The sequence below is a fragment of the Lactuca sativa genome, chromosome 3 (assembly GCF_002870075.4).
Source record: "Lactuca sativa cultivar Salinas chromosome 3, Lsat_Salinas_v11, whole genome shotgun sequence".
Lineage (NCBI taxonomy): Eukaryota > Viridiplantae > Streptophyta > Magnoliopsida > Asterales > Asteraceae > Lactuca > Lactuca sativa.
In genome coordinates this window covers 99,632,971-99,650,586 of record NC_056625.2, presented here as the reverse complement: position 1 = coordinate 99,650,586, position 17,616 = coordinate 99,632,971, and the positions used below count along the sequence as shown (strand labels likewise).

Below are 17,616 nucleotides of genomic sequence, written 5' to 3'. Positions count from 1 at the left end.
CATCACAACCACTATTTTCCATTGGTCCCTCTTCGACCAGCCAACAGTAAACGAAGCAGTAAATCTGCCATTGTCATCGCAGCCCTCCGTCATCGCCAACCGATGTCTCCATCGTTGTTTCCAGCACCATTTGCCGCCGTTGTTGCCCTTCTACCGTCGCTGCAGTTTCAGCCCCACCACCGCCCGTTCTTGTTGCTGTTGGTAAGACCACCACTGTCGTTTCTTTGGAGCTATTTGGAAATTTCTCTACAAATCAATTTACTGGATGTTATTGTTTATGAGGTCTTGAAGGTATTTGCAAATCACGTGGTTAAGGTTTTTCCATATTTAAGACAAATCAACGATTGTGTTTTTCCGGATTTTGTACTCAAATTTCGATTGAATTACTCAATTGATTGTGTGAAATGCTGAAGGAGACAAGATGGGGAAGTTTGGCTTACTTGACTTTTAATTTTGACTTATTGACTGACTTGGTTTTAAAATTATTAAAATTAGTTTTTACATGTGCCATGTGGCATATCTACCTGCTAGGTTAGGTAACAAGATTAAAAAGGCAGGTTGCTCACAACTTTGTTCCTTTATAAAGCCACAAAAAAAGTTAAGTGACTAAAAGGGTAAACCCTAGAAAGTTCATAGATCGTGTGTCATTTTCCCTTACTAAAAAAGATGATGTGATATTTATTTTTTATTAAATACATATGGGTCGGTTATGGTTTCATTCAAAACCGAATCGAATTAATAATATTAATAAATGTTTTTAATATAATATAATATTAAATAAATGATATGTAATTATATTTGAAATTGAAAATTTAAAAGACAATTATTTGGAATTAAATAATTTTCATTTAATTATAATTATGATTAACCAATATTAATCATTAACCATAACCTTAAATTAAAAAAATAAAAAAATAAAAGGAAGAAATAAAGAAAAAAGAACCATAAATTTAAAAGGCAATACTAACCATTAACCAATATAAACACTGAATTGTTTACTTTTTTATAACAACCAACTTTATGTTTTTCAGTTTTATAGTAAAGTATTTTTTTAATTTAATCGTATTTTCGACCATTATGATTAACCAATATTACCATTAATCACACCATTAGCCGAAAACAAACTTTAATCAAAATCAATATTAACCAATACCCAATTGCTACCGTAATACATTAACAACTATTATGATTCGGTTTTAGCTCAAACCGAATGGTGTGGTTGTCACCATAGCTATAAGATATTTTAACGGTTTCAAAGTATTTGAGTTTGGGGAGTGTAAAGGTTTTACTAGTATAGTGAGAAAAGTGACAAACTCTACATACTTTAGGGATGCAAATTGTTTCTAGTTTTCTCCTTCTCCAGATTTAAACGTACGAATACGTTTCCTGAGCTACTGAGCACATAGAGAACTACACAGAGATTTCCTCTTCAGGCTCTTAAAGCATTCGATTTGTGGCTTTTTCTAGGGTTTCAACCTAATTTCGGGAGAATACGATGGGAGGCGGATGCGGAGGCGACGGTAGTGATGGTGGCGGGGCCGTCACCGCTGTTACCATTAACGTAAGTTGTACTGACGGCACGAAGTTCACCGTTCAGGTGAGCCTCGACTCGTCTGTTCAATCCTTCAAGTCTCTGCTTGCAAAAACATGTGACATCCCTGCGGAAGAGCAGCGTTTGATTTATAAAGGCGGCATTCTCAAAGACGATCAGACTCTAAAGAGCTATGGTATTCTACTTCAACCATATCTGATCATATGTTTACAAACACCATATAAAATGATTCGGTTGCTATGATAATAGGTCTTATTTATGAAATGTTTGGTTTATTGATGTTATAAATGTGATATAGTTTTGCTCGAATGCTTCGTTTTGTTGTAAATATTTTTTCAACTGTAGTTGTATGATTTCCGATTGTGATCCACAGGTTTGGAGGCAGAGCACACTGTTCATTTGGTTCGTCGTGTTCTACCTGATGCATCCGATAACACAGCTGAACACAGCTGAAGAGGGAACAAGGGGTGGATCTGGTGGTTTACCAGCTTATGCAATTGATTTGAGTGGATTTCCAGAGTTTGAACAAATGCAGCATGAGTTTATTCAGAACCCAGACATGATTGTGGAAACTATTCATCAGCCTTTTGCTCAGATCATGATGAGTTATCCAGATGTTATGCGCAACATTTTGTTGAGCGACCCTATATCGCGTCAAGTTATTGATAGGGATCCAGACCTTGCTAGCATACTCTATGATCCTTCCATCTTCAGTCAGATGACAGAGATTCTAAGACACACAAGCGTTGAATTCATACGTAATCTTATACGCATTGCAGAAGGAGCTGGTGGTGGCGACGGCGGTAGTAGTGATGGTGGAGACGGCGGTAGTAGTGGTGGTGCTACTCAAACGCATCCTGCTGTGATTGACCTGTCAAATCCGGCTGTTTCACATAATGTGCAGGATATGAATCAGGTTTTTGCTTCTTCTTTTTTCTTCATTATCCTTCGATTTAGTTGTTTGTTGGGGTTTGAATGCTTACATAGTTCACTGATTAGATGTCTGGCGTAAATGCAAATGCAAATCCAATCGCAGAGATGCGCAATCCCCAAATGAATTCAGAAGAGAACATTGATGTACATTAGCTTTTTACTATGCTATATGTATCTTTTTTCAATACGATTGCATTTTTTTTTATTATTAAATTTATATTATTTCGAATCAAGTTCAAGTGTTCAACATATAAGTAGACATATTATTTTTATGATAATGCTGCAAAACTCTTGTATTACAGCAATCTCTTTTCTCCCAACTTGGTCAGCAACAAAGCACAAGGTAAATTAGGTCAAACTTTTGTTCCATGATAATTCATAGGAAATAAAATAAATAAAAATCATATTAGTTGGTGTTGAATGTAAAGTTTGGATTTTTGTATGCAGGATGGGTGTGAGTCAAACAAGTGAAGGAACAGGTACTTCGTTTTCCAATAACTTCATATAATCATATTTGGTTGCTTTTCTTATAGTGCAATAAATATGAGATTATTTTTAATTTGGGTCGAAACTAGGAGTTTTTTTTTTTATTTATTTATCAAATTTGGTTTCTATTTCATGGTTTCATAATCCCCATTTGTTCTGAAGACCAACACTGTGTGCTTTACTATGCTATGTCATGGTAAAATGACTATATTGCCCCACAATCTGCTCCTCATACTACCCAATTTCCTTTTCTTTTTAATTTCATGAAGTATCTAAGATGAAAATTGCAAGAAAATAAAAAATAAAAAATAAAATAAAACTTACCCTGAAGATTTGTGTGGGCATAATTAATTAATTGAAGAATGTTAAAACAAGGGTAAAATGGTAAATTAATAATGTTTTTTTTATTGACTTGTGACAAACATTGATAGTCAACCAGCAAAAAGGAGTTTTTGTCCATAATAGGGTTACTGAAAAAAACTATTTAGTGTGTTTTCTAAAATATTTATATTACGGAATTGATTTTTTCCACTTTGACTTTTGTTTGGTCCATTTGTCAATATTGCCCATAATTTAAATTTTTAGATATAAAAAAGAAAAGATATCTTTCTAGCTAAAATCTTGTAAATTTTCGTTTTTTCCTCACAAATTAGTTCCTTTGAAATTATGTATGTAAATTTATTTTTTCAATCTTTTCAATATTTACACCATTATTATTTTATGTTTAATTGTTTTACGAACGAAACGATCCATATTTATTTAATACTTAATTTATTTATTTTGCTTTTTCGATATTTTTATACCATCAACTCTTTTTTTAAGAGGTGTTAGCAAATAAAACTATTACAAAATTAGTTGCTTAGTAAAAGATTACAACTTCAAATTAACATATATAAAATCATAAATATAATATTGTCCAACAAAAAATATTTTAAACTAATGTGTATCAAAAAGTATCAAAAAATTTCTTCAATCGGGTATCTTCAACACACTTTCCAACAATAAGGTGGTGTTTGTTTTTGAAGATGTAAATGTATTTGGTCTTTTTAAATGTTGGTGAAATAAAATATGGAACAAAAGTGTTTTTATTTCCATTTCTTTAGTCTTCATAAACAATTGTTTGTTTTTTAAAGTCTTCATAAAAAAACCCGGCGGTGTTGGTGGAAGCGGCGGAAGTGGTGGTGGATGCGACACAAGTAGTGGTGGTGGTGGTGGAGGTAGGGGAGGTGGGGGTGGTATAGGAGAAGGTGGAGGTAGAGGTGGCGACAGAGGTGGAAGGAGTGACGGCAACGACGGTGGAGGTGGTGGTGGCAACCGTGGGGGTGATGGCGGTGATGACAACATTAGTAGGGGAACAAGAAATATCACAAAGAGTTGTAATTTAAAAAAAAAACTTTAAAAATCAAGAGCTATTTTTTGTTTTATTTGAAAAGGATCTCAAAAAGTCTTTTTTTATGTCCAATGTCTTCTGAAAAAATGAACATTTTTTTTTTCTCAAATGTCTTTCCGCCAGTAGACATAAGAGGTTAAAAAAAAATTTACCAAAAATTAAGCAACACCTAAGTGATCTTTTATATGTCATTATGTTTAATTTATGATGGCTAAAATTTGATGATCAAAGGTTTGTATAAGAAAAATAGATATTTAAAATAAAAAACAGTAAAAAAAGATTAAATAAAAACTGTTGTTTAAAAAGATAATAATAATAAAACATTAAAAAGTTGAAACAAAGGAGAATGGAAGAAAAAATAGGATATTTAAACTAAAAAAACATTAAGAAAAATTGAAAAGTAAACGAATATAAAAAGAAATACTAAAATGGCAAATATTTTTAAAAGTATACTAGTTTTTTCAATCACCTTACGGACAAAAAGTCGAGTAAAAAGGTTATGAAACCTTGGAAAAGGGACCAACATTTATACAACGAATGTCTTTTTGGACCAAATATCACATATGAAAATTCTATGCAATATTGTATTTGAATTAGCAACTTTATTTTCAGATAACCTGTTTAATTATCTGACGTGGCACTTGTAGATTTTGTTAACTCACCCTGCCTTGTTGTTTCAGTGGGCCCAGGTGAAGTTGCAGAACTAGAAGAAATGGGTTTTCCTGATACACGTCGGAATATTGAAGCCCTGGCACTGGCAGCCACCGAAGGTAACATTCCTGATGCTGTTGACCGCCTACTTGGTGGTCAATAGAAGCTTCCAGACCACACGTGTTATGTGTGTATAATATTAATATATATGACTCTTCTTTTTGGGGATATGATGATTACCAGTAACAAACCCACGTGCTTTTGTTAACATGTAATGTGTCGTTGCTTACCTCATTACATGGTTTTTGAAGCCAATTTTTTGGGAATTGGATCATGTTGGATGGATCCAATTCTATTATGCGAGTTACGGGTGTTTTGGATGTGTCACAAACTTTGATTGTTGCAATTTAGTTTCACTATGTTGGTTGATATTGATTTTGGTTTCCATTTTTTTTTTTTTAAATTTTGTGTTGTCATCAAGTAAACGATGGGAAATAAGGTATGTGATATCTATTTATATTTTAACATTTATTTAGGACTATAAAAGTATAAAGTTAGAATGTCAGGGTAGTTTATGACCATCCATGACTTAACTTAGAGGACCAAAAATGACGAAATGAGAGAGTTGTAATGTCGTAAGCGTCTAGGGCTTGAGTCTCTCTTTGTGTCAAACGATTTTGAGATAGAATTAGAGATTTGGAAGGCTTATCTCAATTTTCAGCAATTAAAAGTGAAGTTAGTTGGATTGATTCTTTATCTACCTCAAAAGGACTCCTTAAGATATTTATTTTTTCCTTATAGATGCTTAATTTGAGTTCTATGACTCTTAGATGGTGAGCATTCATTATACGAAAACCAATTCAATCACTTGATATATATGAGGGTTGAACCTTTTGATAAGTTTTGGAACTAAGATGGAATAAATTACGGAGTTGATTGCTTAAAATGTTGTTAATGGAAGTTTGTAGAGTTTAATTAAAAGATAATATTGAAACTATATGTTATTAGTGGATGATCTATTTATTTGAATCTTGTTTTAAATCTGTTACTTTATTGTATTATTTCTTAGTCATTAGAGTTATATAAAAGAAATTTAGAAGACAAAATAGTTATTTGTTTGTATGAGATACTGTTACATTTGGAACCTTTGTTTTGTTGTCTTTATTAAAGTATTGCATGTTTTCCAAACTATGTTAGATTATCTAGACTTTTGGACCGATTTCAGCATTTGTACTCTAAATAATGATTTTAAATTTTACTAGGGATCATTTTCTGCAAATTAAAACTTTGATTTTCTCTTAATTATTTTTTGGAAAAATGATTTTATAAATTTTAAAAAAGATGGCGTGAAGGCTTCTTTAGGTGACTGTGTGGATTAAAGGCAAATATAATATTTAGAAAAAAAAAATAGATCTAATAACGTAGTAAGCAAATATATAAAAGTTCATGCTTTAATTGGCGCTACCTTCTCCTTTAACTTTTGCTTTCTTCACAAATTTTTACTCACGTAGAGTAAAAAAACCAAGAAGATGTGTTATCAAACGGACTAAATTATCAGTCGCTCTGCCACAGAACTAAATTACCACCACCATTTCCACCTGAAAAAACATCATATCCATGTTTAAATGTAGGAAAAGTACTACCCATAAATCAATTCAAACTCTAGAATTAAAAACAATAAATGAAGTTAACAAATCAAGAATCTGATGCAAGAAATGATACCCAAGGTTTGATGGCCTAGCAATAGCATACTCATTTGTACCTTTTTTTTTTTTTTTTTTTTTTTTGGATTTTCTAATCATTTAAGGATTAAATGAAAATGGGTAAGAGGTGATTACCTAGCATACTCATTACTCCTTTATTCATGTAAGCAAATTCAATTTACTTAAAGAACAAATGAAAGTGATTGAACAGTTGAACCTGAGTAAGCAGTTCCACACAAGTCCTCATGCCATGAGCATCATAATTGCACAGTAAAAGCAAAAATAATTTCAGAACAATGGAATAGCGATGCCATTGATCATTTCCATTACAATTACAAGATAACCTACTTTGGTTTCTAACATTATGTGTTCTCAGCTAACAGTTCGTGCTTGGATATAGTAAGAAACTTCCTCATTATTCAAGTATTTATCTACCTCCTACAATGTAAAACTCCTACCAAGAATACCCTTTATAGTTTTACACGACATCCATGGGAAGAGTGGAAATAAATCAACAACAGCACCTGTCATTAATAAGAAATATTATAATTAGAAAAACAGGCTTATTCATACAAGTTTAACACGGTTATTAAATGTCAATCCGCTATAATATTAGAGTTGTTATAGTCAACTTTTTTTTTTTTTTTGGAACCGGCAAATAATATATTAGAAAAGAGGCCAAATAGCAAGAAACTATAGGCCAAAAGTCCAAAAGTACAAACTGCAGACAAGAAATATTTACATACAATAGGAAGGACTAGAGCACCAATCAATCCAATTATAAGAACAATTAGCTCTCCTATGTTTAATCCATGAAAACACCATGGATTGAATGTTCCCCGCCAATTGGTTGGGTGATATCCGAATCTTATTAAAGACAAAATTGCATCTTGCTCTCCAGATTAGCTATGCAGTACCATAGCAAATGCTAATTAGGTTCCTCCTCTTCTTTAAGCATCTTCCCCATGTAGAGCAGAACCTCACCACGTCACTTATATTCCCAAATTGAGGATGAGGAATGCCAAACCACCTGAACATCTCCTCCCACACCTTTGCTGCCATCGGGCACTTGATCAAAGCATGATCAGTATCTTCTCTTTCCAGATCACAATAGTTGCACATAACTAAGTTGAGGTTGATTCCTCTCTTTTGGAGAGCACACGCAGTTGGGATACCATTTAACACCGCCCTCCAAATGAAACACCGTACCTTAGTCAGAACCTCCGGAATCCAATCGATCTTCCCTCCTTCAATACTCGAGCCCACCGTATCTATCAGTTCCCTTACCACATTGACGTGGTAAACCCCATCCCCAGAGATGCTACATACCCACCTGTCTGGTTGGGAGTTTGGTAGAAATGATTCCACTTTGAGAGCCAACTCAGCAAATTCACATGCTTGAGAGCTAGAGGATGGACTTGATTTCCATTCCCATGTTATTCCTCCGGTGTTTATCCTGTCCCTTATTTTGCACTTTTTAGTTTTCTCTAGCTTGTACAATTCTGGGAACATTGATTTTAAATTTTCGCTGTCCAGCCATTTATCTAACCAGAACAACGTGCAGTCACCTTTACCCACCTGCTTTTTGATTACTTCATCAAAATTGATTCCAGCTTTTGAGAACTCGCTTTTTACCCCTGCTATATTGTTCCAAACACCCGGAATGGACTTTTTTGAGATACAGTCAGCAACTTTATTCTTGAGATTATGGATACCCATAATAGACTCCCTCCATAGACTTGCACCCTCACTGCGCAACCGCCACCACCATTTGCCGATTAGTGCTAGATTCAAAGCTTTAAGTGAACCCATCCCCAGACCGCCGGTTACTCTAGGAGACACCACCTTTTGCCAAGAAACCCAATTGATTTTCCTCTTCCCATCATTATTCATACCCCATAAGAATTTCCTTCTAATCCCTTCCATAATATTTATGACTCCAGAGCATGCAACAAACAGAGAGAAATAATATGTAGGTAGATTACCAAGTACCGCCTTACATAGAGTGAGACGTCCCCCCATTGAAAGTGTTTTTGACTTCCATAAGGATAGTTTGGCCTGGAATCTATCAATCACCGGACCCCAGTTTTTCTTTAACCTCATGTTCCCTCCTACCGGAACACCAAGGTAGTTGAAGGGGAGTTTGGCCGATTCACATCCGAGGGGAGTGGCATACCGTGTAACCTCATGCATGTCTACCCCAACACCAATTACCCGTGATTTGTGGAAATTAACCTTAAGGCCAGAAGTTACGTGAAAGCACCTTAGAATTCTTGCGAGATTCCTTATATTTTCCTTATTCCATTTACCCACGAATAGGGCATCATCCGCATAGAATAAATGAGAAATAAATGTCTCAGAATGTGGGAGGGATATCCCAGTAAAAATGCCTTTCTCACAAGCTGTTTTTATTGCAATATTAAGCCCCTCCATGGCGATAATGAAAAGGAAAGGCGACAGTGGATCGCCCTGTCTAACTCCCCGTTCCATTCCGAACTCCTTTGTGGGTGACCCATTTACTAGCACAGATGCTCTTGCAGATCGTAAACAACCTTGAATCCAACCTCGCCATTTATCTCCAAATCCCAGTTGCATTTGAATCGAGTCAAGGTATTCCCAGTTGACTGAGTCAAATGCTTTTTCAAAGTCCACTTTGAAGAGCAACATTTTCTTTTTTGCTTTCTTACTCCATGAGCAAAGTTCATTTACAATCAGCGGACCATCCAGGATATTCCTTCCTTCAACAAAAGCAGTTTGCACCTCTCCAATACACTTGCCAATAACCTTTTTTAGTCTGTGAGCCAAGGTTTTTGCAATTATCTTGTATAAACAGCCAATAAGACTTATCGGTCTATAATCTCCAAGCGTGATCGGGTCCTTGATCTTTGGTATTAACGTAATGAAAGAAGAGTTGCATCCTCTTCCAAGTCTCCCATAGTTTTCGAAGTATTTAACAGCATTTGTTACGTCATCCTGCATCTCCGCCCAGTACTTTTTAATGAATTGGAAAGAAAAACCATCAGGGCCCGGCGCCTTTTCGTTCCCGCATGCCCATACATCCGTGAATGGAGCTTCCAGCTGGGCTTTGTCAATTGCATCCAGCGGGTTGAATTTATTGCTGAGAAGCTTTGGTCTCGACGGCCATTTCTCCAGGAACTTTCTTTGGTAAAATGTGAAAGCTTCTTGTTTAATAGTCTCTGCATCTGTGGTCCAAGATCCATTGATCTGCAGCCCCATTATTCTGCTCTTTCTAAGCTTGTTATTCACATATCCATGGAAGAAAGATGTATTCTCATCACCGTCTATCACCCACTTTATTCTGGATTTTTGTTTCAAATCCAAAGTCGATAATTTCTCCATTTCAATTATTTTCTGTATTCCAGATCGCCGGTCATTCATCTCCAATTCACTAAGTTGTCGCCTCTCCACCAAACAATCAATATCATGCACCTGCTGTTTGATTCTCTTCAACTCAACTGTCTCCTTGGGGTATTCATTTGCTCTCCATTTTTTAAGTTCATTCTTCAAGAATTTGAGCTTGGCCACCAGATAGTAATCCGAGGTACCATACCCCTTAAAATTGAGCCAGGCACTGACAAAAACATTATCAAAGCCTTCCTTCTTCATCCATGAGTTGAAAAATCGGAATGGGGGTTTTCCAAAGTCGGGTGCAGCAGTTTTTAATACAATAGGGCTGTGATCAGATACCTCCCTTGGGAGTGCAGTAACAGATACTGAGGGGAAGACGTTTAGAAAATTATTACAAACCAGGAAGCGGTCAAGTTTACTTAATTTGATATCAGTTCGGCAACAGAAGGTATAACGCAAACCACCCATTCGAATATCATTGAGGCCTGCTTCCCTGATGAAACTATTGAAATGAAAAGCAGACTGAGGGCAAAAATGCGAATTGTAGCGTTCGTCCGTACGCCTAACAGTATTGAAATCACCAAACACCACCCAAGTACCTCCTTTATTCCTTTTTATTTCTAATAATTCTTCCCAAAGCTTTCTTTTCTCTGTGATAGAATGTGGCCCATATACATTCACTAAGATAGTGTCCCCTTGAATTCCTTCCCATCTCCCAATTGTTGCCAGTAGATATCTTGATTTTATGATCTCAGAGACTTTGAAGATCCTGCTGTCCCAAATACTTACTAGACCACCAGACCTACCGTGGGATTGAATTGCCGAGTAGCTAAAGTCTATTGAGCCCCAACATCCTGCGACATCTATATCATTCACATTCACCGGTTGTGTCTCCTGTATCCCCACAAAGGAGGCACGATGCTGCGTCTTTAATCTCCTCACCCATTCGACCTTGTAGTCTGCGCCTATTCCACGCACATTAATGCTGATACAATTCATTGTGGTGCTACAGCCTCGCCAATTTCACTCATTATTCCCTTTAAAATTGGGTCATTGGGGCTAATTTCGAACCCTAATGTATTCCTAATTTCTACCGTCTTTCTAATTTCAGTTGAAGAAGAGGAGCAATCGTCAGACACGTTTTCATTCAGGTTTCCATGACTTTCAGATGGAACTCTGTTAATGTCGATTGGAGCGTGATCGACTTCTTTGATCGCCGCCGTTTGGGAAGCCATGTTTGACGGGGGTGCGTCAAGGTCAAAAAGAGCAATCATCGGATTTATTGAAGGGATAGGTCGTCTGGGTTCGTCGTGCTCTAATCTCCTCCTTTTCCCCAGTGAACTACATACTTCAGATGACTGGCGTATGCCTTTGTTTGATACAATAGGAGACTTAAACAGCCCAAAACAACCAATTGGGGGTAGCTCATAAGAAAGCCCATTTAAGTTTGGGTTTGATTCCATACCTGGGCCCGGGCACTTGTCCTTTGAGTTGTGGATTAGACCAGGGATGTTACCGTTATCCATTAATGCCTCCAAGATTCTAGGCGACGCTACGTGTTCAGTCAACATGGAATCCCGCACCGTCATTTGTTCATCAGGTGTCCGTTGCACTTCTTCCGCCGTTTCGATTACCTCACTTCTGACCGCCGGTTGCCTGGTCGGAAATTCATCTCCGATCTCTGTGTTTGTCGCTTTTCCACCTTTCGATTGAACCACATTCCTTTCCGTCTGTAATTCCGGAGATATCTCACCTTCTTCCTTCTCATCGTCTGGGTTCCCCATATACGTGTCCGATATCCCATCCTCTTCTTCATTCCCATATTCACTGTCTTCTTCGTCGTCCTCATCCTGTGTCTCATAGTAATCCTCCGACTTGTCAAATCAAAAAGGAAACCAGTCTTCGTCAAACTCGATGATACCAATTTTAAAGACCCTCCCGTCAATGACAACTTGTAATTCTTCATTTATTCTGTTTTTCCTTGAGGTGAGAATTCCAATCTTTGGGCACGACAGGTCCACCCTATTTGATAGATCTTCATATGGTGCTATTGTCTTCCCAAACCCTTCAGTGATGCTTGCAAAGTTACGTTCCCCCCATAAGTATAGTGGAAGCCCAATAATTCTGATCCAGGCTACTCGCTCAACTTGCATATCAGTTTCGTCACTCCAATTCACCCACTTCATAGTTTCTTTCCACCTGTTCTCGTTATTCAAGAAATCTTTAGCATCTACTGAGCTGTCAAAAAGAAAGAGAACCCTTAGCCCCCAACATATTTTATCTCCAAATCTATTTCACCGTTATCTCGTAAGAGTTTTGGCAAATGCCCCAGATATACACATATACACAAAAACAAACACAAACACAAACACTCACATAGAAATTCAAATAGAGTGACCGATAACAGAAAGAGAAATTATATTGTTTTCTATCTTTTATGTCTATAAATATTCCTACCCACTAATATTATTACAAGTGTCATCCTTCCATATTTTCTTAACTATCTCATTAATAATATATTAGGAATATATCAAATCAAATTAAATTGAATGTTAAAATGATCACATGTGTCATCATATTAGTGTGTAAGTATATTTGTAGGCATAAAAACTAAAAAGTAATTTAATTTCTCTAACAGAAAACATACCTTTATAAACGGTGATGTTTTTGGAGTCTTAGGCCTGATGTGGAAAAAAAATGTTAATTTCTTAACCTTCTCCTCTTAAATCCATTATCCATTATCCAATAAGTTAACAAAATATGAGATTTCTTACCAATTTCCTTCTCTAGATTTCAACTGTAAACACAAAATTGCATCAACCAATAAAACATTTGCAAGATATACAACCAATAGAAGTACAATGACTTACACAAATAGACAAACTCCGAAACACATAAAAAAAATAGTTGTTCTTTTATTACTTGCATCCTACTTTAAGCTCCATAGCAGTACAAATTAATTATTAATTAATAAAGAAATATATACATAAAATCTACCATGCATAATGGCTTACATAAATAGACAAACTCTGAAACACTCTAACTTTTCCTTCCATTTTCTCAAATGTGTTGTCATTACTTTTTCAAATATTTTTTGAGCATTATTTATCCAGATAACACTTTAACCTAATGGCAATCAATATGGAAAAAAAAGGAAAGATAGTCGTAGTCTCAGAAGTAGACTAACCTTGCCCATATCTGATATGCATTACAGCTTCCCATGCAGTTTCTTTGGTGAGATAAATCATGTCTAAGTTTGTCCATATAAATGGTAGAATGGAAGGTTGGATAATAATATACCTTCCCACCAGTGTATTTTTCCAAAATACCTGCATGTTGCATGTAAAACGATATAACATGTACCGGCATCGGGCCCCGCCTGACATCGAGCCCCGCTCGGTATACAGATCGGTCAGTCATCGGGCCCCACTCGGTAAGCATATAAACATATAAACATATAAACAAATAACACTGCAATAATCACAAAGATACATAGGATACTGAATTGTCATCGGGCCCCGCTAGGTAAGAATACGAGCACATAACACATGTAAGTGTAGCATCCATAATTTTACGCCAAATTTAAACTTTTTCAATCATAAATAAAACCAAATAACATTGTTTACAAAATGTTTTCAAATCATTTTCCATCAGAATGTCCCAAAAATCATAACATAAGGATGAGGAGCGGTATAGTCACGCCTTCGCGTTTCCATGATCTCCTGAAGTACCTGAAACCATAAACTGAAAACTGTAAGCCCGAGGGCTTACTGAGCTACCCCCAAAATACCAATACCATACTGACAGAAACCATATCAATAACAATCAATCAATCAACATGCATACTGGGCCATCGGCCTGACTAGTCCGCCCTACTGGGCCTACAGTCTATCTGGATCTATCCCGAGCCTTCGGCATGAATAGTACGCCACGTGGGCCTGCAGTCTCCCCGGACCGCTCTTAGGGTATGTCGGCCTTCAGCACGAAGCAGGACCGCCTCAACCCAACCGACAAGCATATAACCATGTGCGCATAATTATCATATACGTGCATATACAATTATCAAGCATATCTATCTCACTGATCATAACTCATGAAATTCTCTAGAACACTGACTTAGCAGGTCACTAACATACCGATCCCTACGGATCAGAAAAGCATAACATATTGTTTATCCTAATTCCAATCAAGCAGATCATAATCACATGTAGCATACCATAACTATAACAACTAAAGGGTCGGCCTTGGTGTCGTAGACCCTATCGATATAGTGAGGATAACTCACCTCGCAGATGTCGACTCAGAAGGTAAACTCAAACTCTTGGATCACTCGACACAGGCTCCACCACTTATAATCATAGTTCAACATTCTCATAAGTCCTTAACCTTATAAGGTACTCCACAACCCAAAAGTCAACCCCTGATCAAGGTCAAAGTCCTCAGTCAAGGTCAACAGTCCATGTTGACCTCAACTCGCCGAGTACACCCAAACTACTCGCCGGGTCCCCTGAAGCACAATCCAACTCGCTGAGTCATCGAGTTCCTTCGAATCTCGATCAAACCTTAAGGCCACCCGTCGAGTCCTTCCTTGCAACTCAACGGAGATACCCGCGAACATGTTCTTGGTTAAAACTCATCTGACTCGCCGAGTTGTTCTTCAACTCGTCGAGTCTTATGGCAATCTTCATCGAACTCGCCGAGTTGTTCATCCAACTCGTCGAGTTCATGGCCATCTTCATGCGACTTGCCGAGTTGACCATGCAACTCGCCGAGTCTATTCAGTCCTCTTTTCATACAGATCCATTTTGAGCCATGCAGCGGCTCCAAATCACAGATCAAAGCTTCTAGGGCATGCTTATCACGTAAACTTGCAAACTTTACGTGCATGCATGGCTTTAAAGGCTCAAAATGGTAAGTCTAAGCTATTGAAGGGCCTTTATGCACAAAGGGGACCTCAATCACGACTAAAGCTGCAACTTTATGCTTCTAGAATCCAAAGAGAGTCCATATCTGAAGTTACAACTTCAGATCTAGTCCATAGCTCATCATACCAACTTGATATTCCATGAAAACCCTAAAACTCACCCAATAAAGGAGATCTATAGAGAGAAAGAAGGATTGGGTACCTTTTGAAGTTGATATCTGAGATAAGTGTTGATTCCCACACTCCAATTGCTTCAATCTCCTTCCCTCAAAGTCTTCTCCCTCCAAGAACTCTCTTTCAAGCTTCAAACACACACACAAGGCACACACACACGAATAAGGCTCTCAAGGGTTCTTTGGAACTGTAAGGAGGTCCAAGGGAGGCTAAGGTCCCTTTAAATAGGGGTGCAAACCCTAGGAATTAGGGTTTCACTTGCCAGCTCCTACTCGTTGAGTCCCAATATGGACTCGTCGAGTAGGCCACTTAACCCGCGATCCTTCTCACTGCTACTCGATGAGTAGGTAAACCAACTCGTTGAGTAGGGCCTAATCCAAAAACTCATATTAACAATAACTGAGAATCGGGGCGTTACAACTCTCCCCCACTTGAACTAGACTTCGCCCTCGAAGTCTGCTGGAATAACAATGTCAGGTAATGCTCGCGCATCTCCGCCTCCAGCTCCCATGTCCACTCGGATCCCTTCCGATGTTCCCATGTACTTTTACCAAAGGGATTTCCTTGTTCTGCAGAATCTTCTTCTTCCTTTCCAAAATCAGCACAGGCCTTTCCACATAATTCAAGCGCTCATCGACCTGAATGTCATCCAACAATACCACTGCTTCCTGGTCCATAACACATTTTCGCAATTGCGAAATATGAAACGTCTTGTGGATTCGGCTGAGCTCCTCCGGAAGTTCTAGCCTATAAGACACCCTGCCGACCCTGGCAACAATTCGGAATGGTCCAATGTAACGGGGACACAGTTTTCCCATCTTCCTGAAACGGATCACGCCCTTCCAGGGTGAGACCTTTAGGAGAACCATGTCACCCTCCTGAAATTCAAGCTTAGATTGGCGCTGGTCCGCATAAATTCTCTGCCGACTCTGAGCAGTCTGCAGTCACTGTCTAATCTGTTGCATCATCTCGGTAGTTTGCAGAACTACCTCTGTCCGACCCATCACCTTGTGCCCAACCTCGCCCTAACAGACTGGGGTCCTACACTTCCTCCCATACAACAGCTCGAAAGGCGAGGCGCCAATACTGGAATGATAGTTGTTGTTGTAGGCGAACTCCACAAGCGGCAGGTGGGAATCCTAACTCCCACTGAAATCGATGATGCATGCCCTCAACATGTCCTCGAGGGTCTGGATGGTCCGCTCACTCTGCCCATCAGTCTGCGGGTGAAACGTCATACTGAAATGCAGCCTCGTTCCTAGTTCCTCGTGGAACTTCTGCCAAAATCGTGAAGTAAATCTGACATCCCGATCAGAAACAATGGAGACCGGGACCCCGTGGCGAGACACAATCTCGCAGACGTATAGGTCAGCCAACCTCTCTACCGATGAACTCTCCCGAATGGCTAGGAAATGGGCACTCTTGGTCAATCGATCCACGATGACCCATATAGCATCGAACCCCTTTGCCGTCTTCGGCAACTTTGTGATGAAATCCATTGTGATATGTTCCCATTTCCACATGGGAATCTCTAGAGGCTGCAACTTACCATGCGGCCTCTGGTACTCGGCCTTGACCATCCTACAGGTCAAACATCTCTCAACAAACCAAGCGATATCTCGCTTCATACCAGGCCACCAATAACTCAAACTCGGATCACAGTACATCTTGGTGAACCCTGGTGAACAAAAAAACGAGACTTATGAGCCTCTTCCATCACTATCTGTTGGACCCCTCCGGTCATCGGAACCCAAACCCGACCGTAACGGGTCAACAACCTGCAACTATCCTGAACAAACCGAGCGCTCTCGACCTTAATCCTTTCCATCTTCCAGTTCTCCAGTCTCATACCCTCGATCTAAGCATCCCTGACTAAGCCCACCAGCGGGGAATCCACTGCTATCCTCATACACCTGACTGGGGTAGAGGACCCAGCTGACTTGCAGCTCAGAGCATCTGTAACCACGTTCGCTTTACCCGAATGGTAAAGGATCTCACATTCATAGTCCTTGACCACATCCAGCCACCTGCGCTACCTCATGTTCAGGTTCGGATGATGCATGATGTGTCTCAAACTCTTGTGATCTGTGTATATAGTACAACGGACCCCGTATAAATAGTGCCTCCAAATCTTGAGAGCAAAGACCTTAGCGATAGGGGCCGCACCTGGCACTAGATCAATCTTGAACTCAACCTGCCTCTCCGGAGGCACTCCGGGTAACTCCTCTGGAAACACATCAGTAAATTCCCTCACCACCGGGACCTCAGAAACTGAGAGCTGCTCTCTAACCCGCATATCTACCACATACGCCAAATAACTGGCACACCCATGTTGAATATACTGTCGAGCCCTGGTTGCCGAACAAAACCCTGATCCCAACCTGGTACCCTCACCATATACTACCAGTTCTCCCCCACTTGGGGTCTAAACCAC

At 38.6% G+C, this 17,616-nt stretch overlaps 1 protein-coding gene across 2 annotated transcripts; it reads left to right on the top strand.

Annotated features, from left to right (window-relative positions):
* The first annotated feature begins 1,389 nt into the window (after positions 1–1,389).
* On the top strand, positions 1,390–5,443 carry LOC111918853 (ubiquitin domain-containing protein DSK2b). 2 transcript variants are annotated; one of them, XM_023914465.2, is made up of 6 exons: positions 1,391–1,727; positions 1,926–2,468; positions 2,552–2,629; positions 2,788–2,828; positions 2,933–2,964; positions 5,042–5,443. In XM_023914465.2, exons 1-6 carry the CDS (start codon positions 1,725–1,727, stop codon positions 5,173–5,175), a joined length of 831 nt encoding a protein of 276 aa, XP_023770233.1. In that variant the 5' UTR covers positions 1,391–1,724; the 3' UTR covers positions 5,176–5,443. The 2 variants fall into 2 exon arrangements, with proteins under 2 accessions (XP_042756449.1, XP_023770233.1); XM_042900515.1 differs by lacking the exon at positions 2,552–2,629 and having other exon boundaries at positions 1,390–1,727.
* The last annotated feature ends 12,173 nt before the right edge of the window (positions 5,444–17,616 follow it).

What these genes read in the sequence shown, in the direction of transcription:
- LOC111918853 (XM_023914465.2), top strand. An exon ending in ATTCAGAAGAGAACATTGAT is followed by an intron (nt 2,630 to 2,787) that starts GTACATTAGCTT and finishes CTTGTATTACAG; the next exon opens with CAATCTCTTTTCTCCCAACT. An exon ending in TCAAACAAGTGAAGGAACAG is followed by an intron (nt 2,965 to 5,041) that starts GTACTTCGTTTT and finishes TTGTTGTTTCAG; the next exon opens with TGGGCCCAGGTGAAGTTGCA.